Here is a 24573-nt window from a genome sequence, read left to right as displayed (position 1 = left end):
AAAAATGGCCCCTTTTTATGTTAAGAGAAGTTACAACAGATGATTTAAACACATTTCTGAAAACATTTGCATTATTTATTAATATTGTCAAAGAACAACCAAGTGCAAGTTTCCATTTTCAAAACTGGAAAGCAATCTAAAAAAAAAAATAGCAATAATAATAAAAACACAAAATATGTGCATATAAAGCATCTTAGAACTAAACAAAAAAACAAAACAAAACATGTTTCCAGTTGGTCATCCAAAAAAAAAAACAGACAACGCAGAAGTAAACACACTAGAAGACATTGGCAAATGGAGCCATCCAAAATTAAAGAATTTGACCACCTTGGCTGGGCCATCTGCGTCATCATGGCAATCTTGCAAGCCTTTATTGGATACACACAAAAACAAAATACACTGTTGAATGCTGATTTTACAATAGTGTTTTAATAGCAATAGCACATTAATACTGAATGGGGAAAAAATGGACTGGAACTACCAGTGTATTAAACAGTTTGGTAACTCTAAGGCCTTAATTGTTAACATTAATTAATGTATTAACTAGTATTAACTAACATGAACTGCATTATTTATTAAGCTTTTTTAATGTTACAGTCATTCACTGTTTGTTCATGTTAGTTCAACCATAAGTTTATCAAGCGACGAGAATACTTTTTGTGCGCAAAAAAACAAACAAAAATAACGACTTTATTCCACTATTTCGGCTGCTTGTTGTTTTTGTTTTATCGAGTCAGGCAGAGTACATCAAAATTATTATCTGTGATCATTTCATTTACAATAACTGCTTTGGGTGCGAGTGATCTAATATTTAGGAGCCCAAGCTTTAAAAATAGTTTTTGTTCGTTTATTTTGCGTTTTTCTGGTTTAATCACGGTCAGATTTTTTCTAGATCCTGCATTAAATTTATATTTAGACCTCGCTATTCGGGGAACAGACACAGTCTGTATAGATTGGACAGCGCAAGTACTTCTATTTTTTAAGTGGGTAGAACAAAAGTCCTCATGGCAGTTATTTGAGAATTGTCTTACTAGTCATATGGAGCGTAGCGTCCTGGAGATGTTGTCCGACAGGAGTTCCACTCCGACTCTGCTGGGGTGCAGGTCATCAGCACGGAAAAGCCTAGGACGCTCCCAGAAAAGATTCCAATTATTAACAAAGAGCAGTTTCTGTTCTTTACACCATGACGATAACCATTCGTTTAAAGCAAACAGTCTACTGAACCTTTCGTTTCCTTGTCGATACGTGGGAAGCAGTCCTAACACGATGATCGTCGCCGCGGGCGATGTGCTGCGTACCGTCTCGATCAGGCTCCTGTAGTCCCTCTTCAGTGTCTCCATCTGCCGCAGCTTGATGTCGTTTGTCCCCGCGTGCAGCACGACAGCACCGATGTTCTCGTTGCCCTTCAGGATCGCGGGTAAACATTCGCAGAAACATTGAGAACACGAGCACCGGGGAAACAGTGAGTGTGCACTCTACCTTCAGCTGACGTAGCACGGACGTGCCGGACGATGGAGCCTCCGACGATCACAGCATCGCGTTCCGTCTCGCGGAGGGGGGCGAAGCGGTTTCGGGTGGAGATGAAGGACATCTGGGAAGATCGCATTCTGGGTGCACAGGGTCTGTGCAGAGAAACACACGGAGTAGAGGTAGACTAACAAATCTAAGATCAGATTCAATCTCTTTTAGTAGTGACACAATGTCATCATGGTCAGAGTTTGAGGCCGAACAAGTCATAATGTTAGTCGAACGATTTTGGAAAATAATCTAAATGTGTTTTTTATTTAAAAATTATTTTTTTTACTTTTTTTTTTTTTTTTTACTAATAATGCGATTTAATATACTAGTTGTTTAAGCTCTTTATCTTCTGTATTATTCAACAAAGACAAGCAATAAATCATTGTATAATATGGCTGGGAACTGGGAATCTTTAGTCACCTCATGATCATGATTGAGTCACCTCAAAAAAATTTTTTGGATGGAATTACATACTGTATGTATTTATAAGAACTGTTTAAAAATAATAATTACACTTTAAAGTTTTAAGTTTTACACTTTAAATTACACTTTTAAATTGTAGCTTATATAAACGAACAAAACAAAAAAAAAATTCCTTGATACTTTTTTATTTTGTACCACATGAAATGTATCAGCAGCTTACCTTAATGGTGACAGTGAACTCTAAACTGTAGCATTTTATTCCCACCAGCAGTTTTCTGTAGCAAATCACATCAATGTGTTATTAAGGTGAAAAACATCCTGACTCAAAACATTAAATGAAAAAAAAAAAAAAAGCAGGCAAACTAATTTTAAAATTACTAGGGTATACTAAAAATGTGAAATACATAGAGTAATAATACCTGAACCAACTTGCTCAATAATATCTATTAGGCTATTGTTACTTTGTAATCATCTCATAAAAGCTTTTATTGTAAGAAAAAGCATGTAGTAATTTGTGCATTATTGCTAGTTAACGAAAAATGCTGTCACAAAGTAATAAAACTAGTGCAGTTACTGCAGTATTACTGTATGCCCAATGTATAAACATGAATGAAAAATTACACTATAGGCTATTATATATACATTTTTCATTGTTGTGCCAAAATAAGACAAGAGTTAAATACTTTCACCGTGCAGAACTGACTGAAGATTGGCAAGATCGGAGCAACATGAGCAAATCTAAATGTATTGGCGCGCCGTTCAATCGATACTTGTTCATTTCGCATTCGATAACCATAATAGATCTACCTTAGAGCTATAAACTGCCAAAATAATGTTACTTCGAAATTAGAAGTTATTCCATTAACTCATACAACATGGATATAACGAAGCAATCGCTAAGAAAATATAAATGTATCGATCTTACCTTGATTGTTTGTTTGCTGTATTCGTCCTCCCTCCAACTGACAATCCTCTGACCTTCTGGTTTCGAGCGCCTTTTTCGCGCCTTACGGCTGTTTAAATTTAAAGGGCCGAATCAGTTTGATTTTTTTTTTTCAAAGACAACTTCAAATGCAGTAAATATTTTGTTATAAACAAAATAGAGATCGTATCTCTAATAAATAAGTAAGCTGAAGCAAAAAAATGTGACAATTTTTTCATGAATGCAGAGGGCTGAAAAAGTTAATTATCAAAATAATAATATTTTCTCACAAGAGCTTTGTCGTTCATTTAATCGTATTTCATCAATTATAATGTCAATTAAAATTATATATTTTTTATCTTTAAAACAGATTATTTATAGCCTAAAAATGACAGTTGTATAAATGTAAATTATATTAAGCCAGAAATGTGGGCGTGAGACACACGCAATTCAACCAGTTCACACGCTGTACGCCACGCCGTGTATTTCTCACGCTGAAAAGGCAATGCCAACCGGGGGCGATTTCTGATACAGCCAAAGTGACGTTTCCTGCTGCCAGCACGTGTAGGCAACATAGATGCGCGAACAAAGTTGACGGAACATTCTCGGCCACTGTACGTTCGTTACTAGGCAACCAACAACATCGCGCGAACACACGTCCTGATGGAGATAGGTTTGAACAAAATCAAAACTAGAAACAGGTTGGCTCTGGACGGAACACTCATCCATTACGACAGTGAAAATGTCTGGGAGCCCCCTACCCCTGTTATCAAGGCATCAAAATGTGCAACAAACACTTACAACACAAAACACATTTCATAAGCTGGAGTGTGTACTCTTGAGCAATTTGTTATATTTTTGTAATTTGTGTATATTTGTCATTTTGAAATATAACATTAAAGAGTATTTTTGATGTGATGAATTGCTCTGTCATTTATCAGATTTACCAATTGTTATAATTTCAATTTGTGCTGGTTAATTATGAACAATGGGTAAAATTGGGGCTCCATTAGGACTCCTCCCCTAACCGCATCAAGATTTTGATAAAACTTGAGAACCCTGAATGTAATAAAATTAAATGTTTATTTGTTTATTTAAAATATGTTTATTTCATTTTTTAAATATTATTTTTTTAATATATTTTCAATATTTGAATATTTGAATTGGATTATTTTTAAATATTTGAATATTTTAAGGGGGTTTCAAATATTACCCTTTGTGGGATCACTTGAGACACATAGGAACAGTGAATCACAACCTTTTTGACTTCAATGTCTCCTTATAGTCCTATTCTCCACAACAAATCCAGTACATTTGTTATAAAAATAGCCAAATAATAAGAAATATCTTGTTTGACTAATTTGTCATAATTTTAACTCATCTTGAGGCCTCATTGGAAGTTTATCCGTGTCTGCTTTAGAAGTTAGGCCTATATGACACTGCTAGCAAGATAAGCAAGGTTTCACAGAGTAGGCTAACATGTTCCTGGCTCAACATCTTTATTGATCCTGGAACAGCATTCATATCGACCAATTAGAATTGAAGTTTGAAGTTATGCCAAGTTTAGGCTTTCAACCATGCTTCTAGATCAGTGTTATTATCATTTCCCTCTGATTGTAGGGTTAGGGTTAGGACTATTTTTATGGACAGGAATGATGTTCCAAGATCAACAAAAATATGTTGATACAGTACTTGGCAAAATCATTGTGCCCCAAGCTTTGCACAAACAGCAACTAAAGTATCTTCTTGCACATCCCAAAACCATAAAAAACTCTTCATAAGTTTGAACTTAGACACTTGAACTTTTCGAGACACTCTACCTACAAAACATATGTCAGCAATAGCATATATGTTATAGATGTAAGTACATGTAGCCTCACATCCAGCCTAAGGACATGTCCACCAAAGCGTTTTTAGCCAGCCGAAAATGCTATAGGCAATCTACTGAAAACACCTAGCTGTGGGCGATTGAAAGTGTTTTGGCAGTGCAGCGTTTTTGTTGTTGTTTTTTTTTTTTTTTTTTTTTTGAGACGCTTTGTTGCTATACAGAATATCCGTAGCACAGTTTACTTGTAACTGATTTCGCTGATAATTTGTATAATACTAATAATGTTTGTATAGTACGGATGTCATATGGTATAGACACGTATGTTCGGAAACCAGAAATATAATTTTTCCATCTACTCTGCTATTTGATGTTGTACAGAAAGAATGTTGTGACAGTTGGTCGGTGTGGTATTTTTCCCGCCCCTCCTCCATTGTGATTGGACGGTCTGGTAGAAAGTGACAGTAATGAGCATTTTAACCAAAGTTTAACGTTCTTTAACTCTCGCCGATCTATAAAAAACGCTGAGTGTTCAGCGCTTTATAGCCAGAAAAATGCATGGCGTTTTAAAAACGCGGCACTCCCATTGAAAACAATTGAATAAACACACCAATCGCGTGAAAAAAAAACGCATTGGTGGACACGACACACAGCCTAAGTGCCTGCTGCATCTATACCAAAAAATATTGTTAAATGTTGTTAAAAAAAAATTCAAGGCAGTTTCAAAGTCTGTCCTTTTTAAGCTAAATTAGCCATTGTCAGAAGTGTTGCATCTAAGCCAGAAATGGACTTACCACGTAGGTTTACATTTTTGGGGGGCATATTTCGAATGTGGGCCAAGTTAGACTTACACCCTGATTAGCCAATGCTGACTGTGCCGTATATTTTCCAAATGTGGCCCAAATTATTATGAATTATATGGACCATATTTGCCATGCCATATGGGTGGCACTTTCGGCTCACACCTGAGGCAGTGCCACTGTAGCATATCTTTGCCAAAACTGGCCCAAATACATTCTGAGATAACTGTGCCTTTTTACAGCATTATATGTGGGCCACTTTTGGCTCACATCCAGATGAGCCAGTGGTCATTTAGCCATATCTTTGCCAAACCTGGCCCAGATGTGTTATAAGATAACTGGGCCACATTTGCAACATTATATGTGGGCCACTTTTGGCTCACATCCAGATGAGCCAGTGGTCACTCAGCCATATCTTTGACAAACCTGGCCCAGATGTGTTATAAGATAACTGGGCCACATTTTCAATATTATATGTGGGCCACTTTTGGCTCACATCCAGATGAGCCAGTGGTCACTTAGCCATATCTTTGCCAAACCTGGCCCAGATGTGTTATAAGATAACTGGGCCACATTTTCAATATTATATGTGGGCCACTTTTGGCTCACATCCAGATGAGCCAGTGGTCACTTAGCCATATCTTTGCCAAACCTGGCCCAGATGTGTTATAAGATAACTGGGCGACACTTGCAACATTATATGTGGGCCACTTTTGGCTCACATCCAGATGAGCCAGTGGTCACTCAGCCATATCTTTGCCAAACCTGGCCCAGATGTGTTATAAGATAACTGGGCCACATTTTCAATATTATATGTGGGCCACTTTTGGCTCACATCCAGATGAGCCAGTGGTCACTTAGCCATATCTTTGCCAAACCTGGCCCAGATGTGTTATAAGATAACTGGGCGACACTTGCAACATTATATGTGGGCCACTTTTGGCTCACATCCAGATGAGCCAGTTGTCACTCAGCCATATCTTTGCCAAACCTGGCCCAGATGTGTTATAAGATAACTGGGCCACATTTTCAATATTATATGTGGGCCACTTTTGGCTCACATCCAGATGAGCCAGTGGTCACTTAGCCATATCTTTGCCAAACCTGGCCCAGATGTGTTATAAGATAACTGGGCCACATTTTCAATATTATATGTGGGCCACTTTTGGCTCACATCCAGATGAGCCAGTGGTCACTTAGCCATATCTTTGCCAAACCTGGCCCAGATGTGTTATAAGATAACTGGGCGACACTTGCAACATTATATGTGGGCCACTTTTGGCTCACATCCAGATGAGCCAGTGGTCACTCAGCCATATCTTTGCCAAACCTGGCCCAGATGTGTTATAAGATAACTGGGCCACATTTTCAATATTATATGTGGGCCACTTTTGGCTCACATCCAGATGAGCCAGTGGTCACTTAGCCATATCTTTGCCAAACCTGGCCCAGATGTGTTATAAGATAACTGGGCGACACTTGCAACATTATATGTGGGCCACTTTTGGCTCACATCCAGATGAGCCAGTTGTCACTCAGCCATATCTTTGCCAAACCTGGCCCAGATGTGTTATAAGATAACTGGGCCACATTTTCAATATTATATGTGGGCCACTTTTGGCTCACATCCAGATGAGCCAGTGGTCACTTAGCCATATCTTTGCCAAACCTGGCCCAGATGTGTTATAAGATAACTGGGCCACATTTTCAATATTATATGTGGGCCACTTTTGGCTCACATCCAGATGAGCCAGTGGTCACTGAGCCATATCTTTGCCAAACCTGGCCCAGATGTGTTATAAGATAACTGGGCCACATTTTCAATATTATATGTGGGCCACTTTTGGCTCACATCCAGATGAGCCAGTGGTCACTTAGCCATAACTTTGCCAAACCTGGCCCAGATATGTTATAAGATAACTGGGCCACATTTGCAAAATTATATGTGGGCCACTTTTGGCTCACATCCTGATGAGCCAGTGGTCACTCAGCCATATCTTTACCAAACCTGGCCCAGATATGTTTTGAGATAACTGGGCCAAATTTGCAACATTATATGTGGGCCACTTTTGGCTCACATCCAGATGAGCCAGTGGTCACTGAGCCATATCTTTGCCAAACCTGGCCCAAATGTGTGTTAAGATAACTGGGCCACATTTTCAACATTATATGTGGGCCATTTTTGGCTCACATCCAGATGAGCCAGGGGTCACTGAGCCATATATTTGCCAAACCTATCCCAGATGTGTTATAAGATAACTGGGCCACATTAGCAACATTATATGTGGGCCACTTTTGGCTCACATCCAGATGAGCCAGTGGTCACTGAGCCATATATTTGCCAAACCTGGCCCAGATGTGTTATAAGATAACTGGGCCACATTTTCAATATTATATGTGGGCCACTTTTGGCTCACATCCTGATGGGCCAGTGGTCACTCAGCCATATATTTGCCAAACCTGGCCCAGATGTGTTATAAGATAACTGGGCCACAGTAGCAACATTATATGTGGGCCACTTTTGGCTCACATCCAGATGAGCCAGTGGTCACTGAGCCATATATTTGCCAAACCTGGCCCAGATGTGTTATAAGATAACTGGGCCACATTAGCAACATTATATGTGGGCCACTTTTGGCTCACATCCTGATGGGCCAGTGGTCATCAGCCATATATTTGCCAAACCTGGCCCAGATGTGTTATAAGATAACTGGGCCACATTTGCAACATTATATGTGGGCCACTTTTGGCTCACATCCAGATGAGCCAGTGGTCACTGAGCCATATCTTTGCCAAACCTGGCCCAGATGTGTTTTAAGATAATATGTGGATTATAGGATTATATGTGGATTATATGTGGGCCACTTTTGGCTCACATCAAGGTGAGCCAGTGCCACTGTGCCATATCTTTGCCAAACCGGGCCCAGATATGTTTTGAGATAACTGGGCCACATTTTCAGGATTATATGTGGGCCACTTTTGGCTCACATCCAGATGAGCCAGTGCCACTGTGCCATATCTTTGCCCAACCTGGCCCAGATATGTTTTAAGATAATTGGGCCACATTTGCTGAAACATATGTGGGCCATATTTGGTTTACATCCAGATTAGTCATTGTCAATTGTGCCACGTTTTTGCCATAGGTGGCCCACATTTGGTTTGTCATATTTGGGCCATGTTTATTATCTATCATATGGGCCACTTTAGGCTCAGATTCAGATTACACATTGTCATGAGTGCCGCATCTTTGCCTAAAATGGCCCAGATGTGATTTACATTTTTTGGGCCATATTTGCCATTTTACATGTGGGCCACTTCAGGCTCAGACACATTTGGTGCGGGCCATAAGAAGGCCACCAGTGCCGCATCAATGCCTGAAGTGGCCCACATCCGTCTGCTATCTGGGATACATATAAACTTCCATGCAGACACACCTATAAATAGCTACTCGCGCATACATATAAACTTCCATGCAGACACACCTATAAATACTCGCGCATACATATAAACTTCCATGCAGACACACCTATAAATAGCTACTAGCGCATACATATAAACTTCCATGCAGACACACCTATAAATAGCTACTCGCGCATACATATAAACTTCCATGCAGACACACCTATAAATAGCTACTCGCACATTTGCACATAAATATAAACTCGATGCGCGCGCATACACATCCATAAAACACTCCGGCATACATATAAACTTCCATGCAGACACACCTATAAATAGCTACTCGCGCATACATATAAACTTCCATGCAGACACACCTATAAATAGCTACTCGCGCATACATATAAACTTCCATGCAGACACACCTATAAATAGCTACTCGCGCATACATATAAACTTCCATGCAGACACACCTATAAATAGCTACTCGCGCATACATATAAACTTCCATGCAGACACACCTATAAACATTCGCACATACATATAAACTCGATGCGCCCGCATACACATCCATAAAAAACTCGCGCATACATATAAACTTCCATGCAGACACACCTATAAATACTCGCGCATACATATAAACTTCCATGCAGACACACCTATAAATAGCTACTCGCGCATACATATAAACTTCCATGCAGACACACCTATAAACATTCGCACATACATATAAACTCGATGCGCGCGCATACACATCCATAAAACACTCGCGCATACATATAAACTTCCATGCAGACACACCTATAAATACTCGCGCATACATATAAACTTCCATGCAGACACACCTATAAACATTCGCACATACATATAAACTCGATGCGCCCGCATACACATCCATAAAACACTCCCGCATACATATAAACTTCCATGCAGACACACCTATAAATAGCTACTCGCGCATACATATAAACTTCCATGCAGACACACCTATAAACATTCGCACATACATATAAACTCGATGCGCGCGCATACACATCCATAAAACACTCGCGCATACAAATAAACTTCCATGCAGACACACCTATAAATAGCTACTCGCGCATACATATAAACTTCCATGCAGACACACCTATAAACATTCGCACATACATATAAACTCGATGCGCGCGCATACACATCCATAAAACACTCGCGCATACATATAAACTTCCATGCAGACACACCTATAAATAGCTACTCGCATACATATAAACTTCCATGCAGACACACCTATAAACATTCGCACATACATATAAACTCGACGCGCGCGCATACACATCCATAAAACACTCGCGCATACAAATAAACTTCCATGCAGACACACCTATAAATACTCGCGCATACATATAAACTTCCATGCAGACACACCTATAAACATTCGCACATACATATAAACTCGATGCGCGCGCATACACATCCATAAAAAACTCGCGCATACATATAAACTTCCATGCAGACACACCTATAAATACTCGCGCATACATATAAACTTCCATGCAGACACACCTATAAACATTCGCACATACATATAAACTCGATGCGCGCATACACATCCATAAAACACTCGCGCATACAAATAAACTTCCATGCAGACACACCTATAAATACTCGCGCATACATATAAACTTCCATGCAGACACACCTATAAACATTTGCACATACATATAAACTCGATGCGCGCATACACATCCATAAAACACTCGCGCATACAAATAAACTTCCATGCAGACACACCAATAAATAGCTACTCGCGCATACATATAAACTTCCATGCAGACACACCTATAAATAGCTACTCGCGCATACATATAAACTTCCATGCAGACACACCTATAAACATTCGCACATACATATAAACTCGATGCGCGCGCATACACATCCATAAAACACTCGCGCATACAAATAAACTTCCATGCAGACACACCTATAAATACTCGCGCATACATATAAACTTCCATGCAGACACACCTATAAACATTCGCACATACATATAAACTCGATGCGCGCGCATACACATCCATAAAACACTCGAGCATACAAATAAACTTCCATGCAGACACACCTATAAATAGCTACTCGCGCATACATATAAACTTCCATGCAGACACACCTATAAACATTCGCACATACATATAAACTCGATGCGCGCTTATACACATCCATAAAACACTCCCGCATACATATAAACTTCCATGCAGACACACCTATAATTAGCTACTCGCGCATACATATAAACTTCCATGCAGACACACCTATAAACATTCGCACATACATATAAACTCGATGCGCGCGCATACACATCCATAAAACACTCGCTCATACATATAAACTTCCATGCAGACACACCTATAAATAGCTACTCGCGCATACATATAAACTTCCATGCAGACACACCTATAAACATTCGCACATACATATAAACTCGATGCGCGCGCATACACATCCATAAAACACTCCCGCATACATATAAACTTCCATGCAGACACACCTATAAATAGCTACTCGCGCATACATATAAACTTCCATGCAGACACACCTATAAACATTCGCACATACATATAAACTCGATGCGCGCGCATACACATCCATAAAACACTCGCGCTTACATATAAACTTCCATGCAGACACACCTATAAATAGCTACTCGCGCATACATATAAACTTCCATGCAGACACACCTATAAACATTCGCACATACATATAAACTCGATGCGCGCGCATACACATCCATAAAACACTCCCGCATACATATAAACTTCCATTCAGACACACCTATAAATAGCTACTCGCGCATACATATAAACTTCCATGCAGACACACCTATAAACATTCGCACATACATATAAACTCGATGCGCGCGCATACACATCCATAAAACACTCGCCCTTACATATAAACTTCCATGCAGACACACCTATAAATAGCTACTCGCGCATACATATAAACTTCCATGCAGACACACCTATAAACATTCGCACATACATATAAACTCGATGCGCGCGCATACACATCCATAAAACACTCGCGCATACAAATAAACTTCCATGCAGACACACATATAAATACTCGCGCATACATATAAACTTCCATGCAGACACACCTATAAACATTCGCACATACATATAAACTCGATGCGCGCGCATACACATCCATAAAACACTCGCATATAAACTTCCATGCAGACACACCTATAAATAGCTACTCGCGCATACATATAAACTTCCATGCAGACACACCTATAAACATTCGCACATACATATAAACTCGATGCGCGCGCATACACATCCATAAAACACTCGCGCATACAAATAAACTTCCATGCAGACACACCTATAAATACTCGCGCATACATATAAACTTCCATGCAGACACACCTATAAACATTCGCACATACATATAAACTCGATGCGCGCGCATACACATCCATAAAACACTCGCATATAAACTTCCATGCAGACACACCTATAAATAGCTACTCGCGCATACATATAAACTTCCATGCAGACACACCTATAAACATTCGCACATACATATAAACTCGATGCGCGCGCATACACATCCATAAAACACTCGCGCATACAAATAAACTTCCATGCAGACACACCTATAAATACTCGCGCATACATATAAACTTCCATGCAGACACACCTATAAACATTCGCACATACATATAAACTCGATGCGCGCGCATACACATCCATAAAACACTCGCGCATACATATAAACTTCCATGCAGACACACCTATAAATAGCTACTCGCGCATACATATAAACTTCCATGCAGACACACCTATAAATAGCTACTCGCGCATACATATAAACTTCCATGCAGACACACCTATAAATAGCTACTCGCGCATACATATAAACTTCAATGCAGACACACCTATAAACATTCGCACATACATATAAACTTGATGCGCGCATACACATCCATAAAACACTCGCGCATACAAATAAACTTCCATGCAGACACACCTATAAATACTCGCGCATACATATAAACTTCCATGCAGACACACCTATAAACATTCGCACATACATATAAACTCGATGCGCGCATACACATCCATAAAACACTCGCGCATACATATAAACTTCCATGCAGACTAGGGTGACCACCCGTCCCGCATTTTGCGGGACCGTCCCGAAATTGGGAGCTTTGTACCGCTTCCTGCAAGAGGTAAGGTGTGTATTCTGTATGTTTTTTTTTTTTTCATCCCAGAAACTGAAATACCAAAATAAGAAATACATTAAAAACTGACTGGCATTTAAAACCCCATTTGCGCAGTCGTCATGTTCTAGCTAAGAAAATAACCAACCCACACAGTCGTAGACAGGGAGTTTTCCGCAGATGACGACTGCGTGGACGGCACAAAGGATGTGCGGACCTCATCAAGGGCTCGAGCACCACCGACGGAAATGGTGGAGCGCACACGGAAAAACACGATATTCTCCTTTCATTGAAAAAAAAAAAAAACGGTTGCAGCTTTCAGACACGACTTTCTTCTCATTTTAATAGTTCATTTGAGGCGGTTTCTATGGCGTTATTTTAATGAAAAGTGTCCAGAGCGCATTCTTTTAATGCGAGAATGCAACAAATGTCTCTGTTTGCAGGATTCTCTTCACTCTCACACAAAACAGATGCGCGCTCTCTCTCGATCAGACATTAGGGCTACGTGTGCAAGCTCAAAACTTATACTCTCTCCTGGATTTAATGCTGCCAGAAGCGCAACTTGGAGTGTGGGCAATGGGCATCCATCGGCAGAAACATAAATCGGCACACAAGACAACGGATGTAATGTAAAGCAGTATTTAAATAACATAGTGTCATGATACGTGCAGAGAATGAGGCGAGAACTCAAGTGCAGGGGAATGGTGAAGTTTTAATAACAAAAAGAAACAAAACAGAAACATAAATTACCCCGAGGGGAAAAACAGACTGACAGAGCAAAGCAAAAACGAGGACTAGAAAACAGACATGACTTACTGCACCAAGAACATATGACAACGTGGCCGAACAGGACTGCAAACACCAGGATCATTTAAAGGAGACAAACGAGGAGGCACCAGGTGTACACGCTGACACAATTAGGGAATAACAAGGAGGGCGGGGTCAACAATCAACCGGGGGAACACATGGAACAATCACAACACAAACCCATGTGCTCAGACAAGACAGTGACATCTGGTGGCCAACCAGGGCACACCCACAGGATACGTGACAAACAGTAGTAAATGTATCTGTCTCACACGTGTCCCGCATTGTCCCGCAAAATCACATCTACTGTCCCGCTACAGATCTATTGCCAGGTGGTCACCCTAATGCAGACACACCTATAAATACTCGCGCATACATATAAACTTCCATGCAGACACACCTATAAACATTCGCACATACATATAAACTCGATGCGCGCGCATACACATCCATAAAACACTCGAGCATACAAATAAACTTCCATGCAGACACAGCTATAAATACTCGTGCATACATATAAACTTCCATGCAGACACACCTATAAACATTCGCACATACATATAAACTCGATGCGCGCGCATACACATCCATAAAACACTCGCTCATACATATAAACTTCCATGCAGACACACCTATAAATAGCTACTCGCGCATACATATAAACTTCCATGCAGACACACCTATAAACATTCGCACATACATATAAACTGGATGCGCGCGCATACACATCCATAAAACACTCCCGCATACATATAAACTTCCATGCAGACACACCTATAAATAGCTACTCGCGCATACATATAAACTTCCATGCAGACACACCTATAAACATTCCCACATTCATATAAACTCGATGCGCGCGCATACACATCCATAAAACACTCGCGCTTACATATAAACTTCCATGCAGACACACCTATAAATAGCTACTCGCGCATACATATAAACTTCCATGCAGACACACCTATAAACATTCGCACATACATATAAACTCGATGCGCGCGCATACACATCCATAAAACACTCGCGCATACAAATAAACTTCCATGCAGACACACCTATAAATACTCGCGCATACATATAAACTTCCATGCAGACACACCTATAAACATTCGCACATACATATAAACTCGATGCGCGCGCATACACATCCATAAAACACTCGCGCTTACATATAAACTTCCATGCAGACACACCTATAAATAGCTACTCGCGCATACATATAAACTTCCATGCAGACACACCTATAAACATTCGCACATACATATAAACTCGATGCGCGCGCATACACATCCATAAAACACTCGCTCATACATATAAACTTCCATGCAGACACAACTATAAATAGCTACTCGCGCATACATATAAACTTCCATGCAGACACACCTATAAACATTCGCACATACATATAAACTCGATGCGCGCGCATACACATCCATAAAACACTCGCGCATACAAATAAACTTCCATGCAGACACACCTATAAATACTCGCGCATACATATAAACTTCCATGCAGACACACCTATAAACATTCGCACATACATATAAACTCGATGCGCGCGCATACACATCCATAAAACACTCGCTCATACATATAAACTTCCATGCAGACACACCTATAAACAGCTACTCGCGCATACATATAAACTTCCATGCAGACACACCTATAAACATTCGCAAATACATATAAACTCGATGCGCGCGCATACACATCCATAAAACACTCGCGCATACAAATAAACTTCCATGCAGACACACCTATAAATACTCGCGCATACATATAAACTTCCATGCAAACACACCTATAAACATTCGCACATACATATAAACTCGATGCGCCCGCATACACATCCATAAAACACTCCCGCATACATATAAACTTCCATGCAGACACACCTATAAATAGCTACTCGCGCATACATATAAACTTCCATGCAGACACACCTATAAACATTCGCACATACATATAAACTCGATGCGCGCGCATACACATCCATAAAACACTCGCGCATACATATAAACTTCCATGCAGACACACCTATAAACATTCGCACATACATATAAACTCGATGCGCGCGCATACACATCCATAAAACACTCGCGCATACAAATAAACTTCCATGCAGACACACCTATAAATACTCGCGCATACATATAAACTTCCATGCAAACACACCTATAAACATTCGCACATACATATAAACTCGATGCGCCCGCATACACATCCATAAAACACTCCCGCATACATATAAACTTCCATGCAGACACACCTATAAATAGCTACTCGCGCATACATATAAACTTCCATGCAGACACACCTATAAACATTCGCACATACATATAAACTCGATGCGCGCGCATACACATCCATAAAACACTCGCGCATACAAATAAACTTCCATGCAGACACACCTATAAATACTCGCGCATACATATAAACTTCCATGCAGACACACCTATAAACATTCGCACATACATATAAACTCGATGCGCGCGCATACACATCCATAAAACACTCGCGCATACATAAACTTTCATGCAGACACACCTATAAATAGCTACTCGCGCATATATATAAACTTCCATGCAGACACACCTATAAACATTCGCACATACATATAAACTCGACGCGCGCATATACATCCATAAAACACTCGCGCATACAAATAAACTTCCATGCAGACACACCTATAAATAGCTACTCGCGCATACATATAAACTTCCATGCAGACACACCTATAAACATTCGCACATACATATAAACTCGATGCGCGCGCATACACATCCATAAAACACTCCCGCATACATATAAACTTCCATGCAGACACACCTATAAATAGCTACTCGCGCATACATATAAACTTCCATGCAGACACACCTATAAACATTCGCACATACATATAAACTCGATGCGCGCGCATACACATCCATAAAACACTCGCGCATACATATAAACTTCCATGCAGACACACCTATAAATAGCTACTCGCGCATACATATAAACTTCCATGCAGACACACCTATAAACATTCGCACATACATATAAACTCGACGCGCGCGCATACACATCCATAAAACACTCGCGCATACAAATAAACTTCCATGCAGACACACCTATAAATACTCGCGCATACATATAAACTTCCATGCAGACACACCTATAAACATTCTCACATACATATAAACTCGATGCGCGCGCATACACATCCATAAAAAACTCGCGCATACATATAAACTTCCATGCAGACACACCTATAAATACTCGCGCATACATATAAACTTCCATGCAGACACACCTATAAATAGCTACTCGCGCATACATATAAACTTCAATGCAGACACACCTATAAACATTCGCACATACATATAAACTCGATGCACGCGCATACACATCCATAAAACACTCGCGCATACAAATAAACTTCCATGCAGACACACCTATAAACATTCGCACATACATATAAACTCGATGCGCGCGCATACACATCCATAAAACACTCGCGCATACAAATAAACTTCCATGCAGACACACCTATAAATACTCGCGCATACATATAAACTCGATGCGCGCGCATACACATCCATAAAACACTCGCGCTTACATATAAACTTCCATGCAGACACACCTATAAACATTCGCACATACATATAAACTCGATGCGCGCGCATACACATCCATAAAACACTCGCGCTTACATATAAACTTCCATGCAGACACACCTGTAAATAGCTACTCGCGCATACATATAAACTTCCATGCAGACACACCTATAAACATTCGCACATACATATAAACTCGATGCGCGCGCATACACATCCATAAAACACTCGCGCATACATATAAACTTCCATGCAGACACACCTATAAACATTCGCACATACATATAAACTCGATGCGCGCGCATACACATCCATAAAACACTCGCGCATACATATAAACTTCCATGCAGACACACCTATAAATAGCTACTCGCGCATATATATAAACTTCCATGCAGACACACCTATAAACATTCGCACATACATATAAACTCGACGCGCGCGCATACACATCCATAAAACACTCGCGCATACATATAAACTTCCATGCAGACACACCTATAAACATTCGCACATACATATAAACTCGACGCGCGCGCATACACATCCATAAAACACTCGCGCATACAAATAAACTTCCATGCAGACACACCTATAAATAGCTACTCGCGCATACATATAAACTTCCATGCAGACACACCTATAAACATTCGCACATACATATAAACTCGATGCGCGCGCATACACATCCATAAAACACTCCCGCATACATATAAACTTCCATGCAGACACACCTATAAATAGCTACTCGCGCATACATATAAACTTCCATGCAGACACACCTATAAACATTCGCACATACATATAAACTCGATGCGCGCGCATACACATCCATAAAACACTCCCGCATACATATAAACTTCCATGCAGACACACCTATAAATAGCTACTCGCGCATACATATAAACTTCCATGCAGACACACCTATAAACATTCGCACATACATATAAACTCGATGCGCGCGCATACACATCCATAAAACACTCGCTCATACATATAAACTTCCATGCAGACACACCTATAAATAGCTACTCGCGCATACATATAAACTTCCATGCAGACACACCTATAAACATTCGCACATACATATAAACTCGATGCGCGCGCATACACATCCATAAAACACTCCCGCATACATATAAACTTCCATGCAGACACACCTATAAATAGCTACTCGCGCATACATATAAACTTCCATGCAGACACACCTATAAACATTCGCACATACATATAAACTCGATGCGCGCGCATACACATCCATAAAACACTCGCGCTTACATATAAAATTCCATGCAGACACACCTATAAATAGCTACTCGCGCATACATATAAACTTCCATGCAGACACACCTATAAACATTCGCACATACATATAAACTCGATGCGCGCGCATACACATCCATAAAACACTCCCGCATACATATAAACTTCCATTCAGACACACCTATAAATAGCTACTCGCGCATACATATAAACTTCCATGCAGACACACCTATAAACATTCGCACATACATATAAACTCGATGCGCGCGCATACACATCCATAAAACACTCGCCCTTACATATAAACTTCCATGCAGACACACCTATAAATAGCTACTCGCGCATACATATAAACTTCCATGCAGACACACCTATAAACATTCGCACATACATATAAACTCGATGCGCGCGCATACACATCCATAAAACACTCGCGCATACAAATAAACTTCCATGCAGACACACATATAAATACTCGCGCATACATATAAACTTCCATGCAGACACACCTATAAACATTCGCACATACATATAAACTCGATGCGCGCGCATACACATCCATAAAACACTCGCATATAAACTTCCATGCAGACACACCTATAAATAGCTACTCGCGCATACATATAAACTTCCATGCAGACACACCTATAAACATTCGCACATACATATAAACTCGATGCGCGCGCATACACATCCATAAAACACTCGCGCATACAAATAAACTTCCATGCAGACACACCTATAAATACTCGCGCATACATATAAACTTCCATGCAGACACACCTATAAACATTCGCACATACATATAAACTCGATGCGCGCGCATACACATCCATAAAACACTCGTGCATACATATAAACTTCCATGCAGACACACCTATAAACATTCGCACATACATATAAACTCGATGCGCGCGCATACACATCCATAAAAAACTCGCGCATACATATAAACTTCCATGCAGACACACCTATAAATACTCGCGCATACATATAAACTTCCATGCAGACACACCTATAAACATTCGCACATACATATAAACTCGATGCGCGCGCATACACATCCATAAAACACTCGCGCATACATATAAACTTCCATGCAGACACACCTATAAATAGCTACTCGCGCATACATATAAACTTCCATGCAGACACACCTATAAATAGCTACTCGCGCATACATATAAACTTCCATGCAGACACACCTATAAATAGCTACTCGCGCATACATATAAACTTCAATGCAGACACACCTATAAACATTCGCACATACATATAAACTTGATGCGCGCATACACATCCATAAAACACTCGCGCATACAAATAAACTTCCATGCAGACACACCTATAAATACTCGCGCATACATATAAACTTCCATGCAGACACACCTATAAACATTCGCACATACATATAAACTCGATGCGCGCATACACATCCATAAAACACTCGCGCATACATATAAACTTCCATGCAGACTAGGGTGACCACCCGTCCCGCATTTTGCGGGACCGTCCCGAAATTGGGAGCTTTGTACCGCTTCCTGCAAGAGGTAAGGTGTGTATTCTGTATGTTTTTTTTTTTTTCATCCCAGAAACTGAAATACCAAAATAAGAAATACATTAAAAACTGACTGGCATTTAAAACCCCATTTGCGCAGTCGTCATGTTCTAGCTAAGAAAATAACCAACCCACACAGTCGTAGACAGGGAGTTTTCCGCAGATGACGACTGCGTGGACGGCACAAAGGATGTGCGGACCTCATCAAGGGCTCGAGCACCACCGACGGAAATGGTGGAGCGCACACGGAAAAACACGATATTCTCCTTTCATTGAAAAAAAAAAAAAACGGTTGCAGCTTTCAGACACGACTTTCTTCTCATTTTAATAGTTCATTTGAGGCGGTTTCTATGGCGTTATTTTAATGAAAAGTGTCCAGAGCGCATTCTTTTAATGCGAGAATGCAACAAATGTCTCTGTTTGCAGGATTCTCTTCACTCTCACACAAAACAGATGCGCGCTCTCTCTCGATCAGACATTAGGGCTACGTGTGCAAGCTCAAAACTTATACTCTCTCCTGGATTTAATGCTGCCAGAAGCGCAACTTGGAGTGTGGGCAATGGGCATCCATCGGCAGAAACATAAATCGGCACACAAGACAACGGATGTAATGTAAATCAGTATTTAAATAACATAGTGTCATGATACGTGCAGAGAATGAGGCGAGAACTCAAGTGCAGGGGAATGGTGAAGTTTTAATAATAAAAAGAAACAAAACAGAAACATAAATTACCCCGAGGGGAAAAACAGACTGACAGAGCAAAGCAAAAACGAGGACTAGAAAACAGACATGACTTACTGCACCAAGAACATATGACAACGTGGCCGAACAGGACTGCAAACACCAGGATCATTTAAAGGAGACAAACGAGGAGGCACCAGGTGTACACGCTGAGACAATTAGGGAATAACAAGGAGGGCGGGGTCAACAATCAACCGGGGGAACACATGGAACAATCACAACACAAACCCATGTGCTCAGACAAGACAGTGACATCTGGTGGCCAACCAGGGCACACCCACAGGATACGTGACAAACAGTAGTAAATGTATCTGTCTCACACGTGTCCCGCATTGTCCCGCAAAATCACATCTACTGTCCCGCTACAGATCTATTGCCAGGTGGTCACCCTAATGCAGACACACCTATAAATACTCGCGCATACATATAAACTTCCATGCAGACACACCTATAAACATTCGCACATACATATAAACTCGATGCGCGCGCATACACATCCATAAAACACTCGAGCATACAAATAAACTTCCATGCAGACACAGCTATAAATACTCGTGCATACATATAAACTTCCATGCAGACACACCTATAAACATTCGCACATACATATAAACTCGATGCGCGCGCATACACATCCATAAAACACTCGCTCATACATATAAACTTCCATGCAGACACACCTATAAATAGCTACTCGCGCATACATATAAACTTCCATGCAGACACACCTATAAACATTCGCACATACATATAAACTGGATGCGCGCGCATACACATCCATAAAACACTCCCGCATACATATAAACTTCCATGCAGACACACCTATAAATAGCTACTCGCGCATACATATAAACTTCCATGCAGACACACCTATAAACATTCCCACATTCATATAAACTCGATGCGCGCGCATACACATCCATAAAACACTCGCGCTTACATATAAACTTCCATGCAGACACACCTATAAATAGCTACTCGCGCATACATATAAACTTCCATGCAGACACACCTATAAACATTCGCACATACATATAAACTCGATGCGCGCGCATACACATCCATAAAACACTCGCGCATACAAATAAACTTCCATGCAGACACACCTATAAATACTCGCGCATACATATAAACTTCCATGCAGACACACCTATAAACATTCGCACATACATATAAACTCGATGCGCGCGCATACACATCCATAAAACACTCGCGCTTACATATAAACTTCCATGCAGACACACCTATAAATAGCTACTCGCGCATACATATAAACTTCCATGCAGACACACCTATAAACATTCGCACATACATATAAACTCGATGCGCGCGCATACACATCCATAAAACACTCGCTCATACATATAAACTTCCATGCAGACACAACTATAAATAGCTACTCGCGCATACATATAAACTTCCATGCAGACACACCTATAAACATTCGCACATACATATAAACTCGATGCGCGCGCATACACATCCATAAAACACTCGCGCATACAAATAAACTTCCATGCAGACACACCTATAAATACTCGCGCATACATATAAACTTCCATGCAGACACACCTATAAACATTCGCACATACATATAAACTCGATGCGCGCGCATACACATCCATAAAACACTCGCTCATACATATAAACTTCCATGCAGACACACCTATAAACAGCTACTCGCGCATACATATAAACTTCCATGCAGACACACCTATAAACATTCGCAAATACATATAAACTCGATGCGCGCGCATACACATCCATAAAACACTCGCGCATACAAATAAACTTCCATGCAGACACACCTATAAATACTCGCGCATACATATAAACTTCCATGCAAACACACCTATAAACATTCGCACATACATATAAACTCGATGCGCCCGCATACACATCCATAAAACACTCCCGCATACATATAAACTTCCATGCAGACACACCTATAAATAGCTACTCGCGCATACATATAAACTTCCATGCAGACACACCTATAAACATTCGCACATACATATAAACTCGATGCGCGCGCATACACATCCATAAAACACTCGCGCATACATATAAACTTCCATGCAGACACACCTATAAACATTCGCACATACATATAAACTCGATGCGCGCGCATACACATCCATAAAACACTCGCGCATACAAATAAACTTCCATGCAGACACACCTATAAATACTCGCGCATACATATAAACTTCCATGCAAACACACCTATAAACATTCGCACATACATATAAACTCGATGCGCCCGCATACACATCCATAAAACACTCCCGCATACATATAAACTTCCATGCAGACACACCTATAAATAGCTACTCGCGCATACATATAAACTTCCATGCAGACACACCTATAAACATTCGCACATACATATAAACTCGATGCGCGCGCATACACATCCATAAAACACTCGCGCATACAAATAAACTTCCATGCAGACACACCTATAAATACTCGCGCATACATATAAACTTCCATGCAGACACACCTATAAACATTCGCACATACATATAAACTCGATGCGCGCGCATACACAGCGCATACATAAACTTCCATGCAGACACACCTATAAATAGCTACTCGCGCATATATATAAACTTCCATGCAGACACACCTATAAACATTCGCACATACATATAAACTCGACGCGCGCATATACATCCATAAAACACTCGCGCATACAAATAAACTTCCATGCAGACACACCTATAAATAGCTACTCGCGCATACATATAAACTTCCATGCAGACACACCTATAAACATTCGCACATACATATAAACTCGATGCGCGCGCATACACATCCATAAAACACTCCCGCATACATATAAACTTCCATGCAGACACACCTATAAATAGCTACTCGCGCATACATATAAACTTCCATGCAGACACACCTATAAACATTCGCACATACATATAAACTCGATGCGCGCGCATACACATCCATAAAACACTCGCGCATACATATAAACTTCCATGCAGACACACCTATAAATAGCTACTCGCGCATACATATAAACTTCCATGCAGACACACCTATAAACATTCGCACATACATATAAACTCGACGCGCGCGCATACACATCCATAAAACACTCGCGCATACAAATAAACTTCCATGCAGACACACCTATAAATACTCGCGCATACATATAAACTTCCATGCAGACACACCTATAAACATTCTCACATACATATAAACTCGATGCGCGCGCATACACATCCATAAAAAACTCGCGCATACATATAAACTTCCATGCAGACACACCTATAAATACTCGCGCATACATATAAACTTCCATGCAGACACACCTATAAATAGCTACTCGCGCATACATATAAACTTCAATGCAGACACACCTATAAACATTCGCACATACATATAAACTCGATGCACGCGCATACACATCCATAAAACACTCGCGCATACAAATAAACTTCCATGCAGACACACCTATAAACATTCGCACATACATATAAA

The 24573-nt window shown here is 40.4% G+C and overlaps 1 protein-coding gene across 5 annotated transcripts in view; it reads right to left on the bottom strand.

The window, feature by feature from the left end:
• The window catches only part of LOC306866152 (uncharacterized protein), a 67144-nt gene continuing 42571 nt past the window's right edge, over positions 1 to 24573 (bottom strand). For 4 of the 5 annotated variants that reach the window (XR_013783922.1, XR_013783923.1, XR_013783924.1 and 1 more), the window contains exons 5-9: positions 2867 to 2954; positions 2162 to 2216; positions 1480 to 1622; positions 1032 to 1403; positions 1 to 368 (exon numbers count right to left, since the gene is read on the bottom strand). Coding sequence is in view for 1 of the 5 variants with exons in the window: in XM_079411214.1 (XP_079267340.1) it covers positions 1482 to 1622; positions 2162 to 2216; positions 2867 to 2954; positions 3357 to 3438 (366 nt within the window). In the remaining 4 variants the exon portion in view is untranslated. Of the gene's footprint in view, positions 369 to 1031; positions 1404 to 1479; positions 1623 to 2161; positions 2217 to 2866; positions 2955 to 3356; positions 3476 to 24573 lie in introns of those variants that run through there. The other variant, XM_079411214.1, reaches the window with a different exon arrangement.

The sequence above is a fragment of the Barbus barbus genome (genome assembly GCF_936440315.1).
Source record: "Barbus barbus genome assembly, chromosome: 47".
In the NCBI taxonomy this organism is placed as follows: Eukaryota; Metazoa; Chordata; class Actinopteri; order Cypriniformes; family Cyprinidae; genus Barbus; species Barbus barbus.
This window is presented reverse-complemented; position numbering and strand designations above follow the sequence as displayed.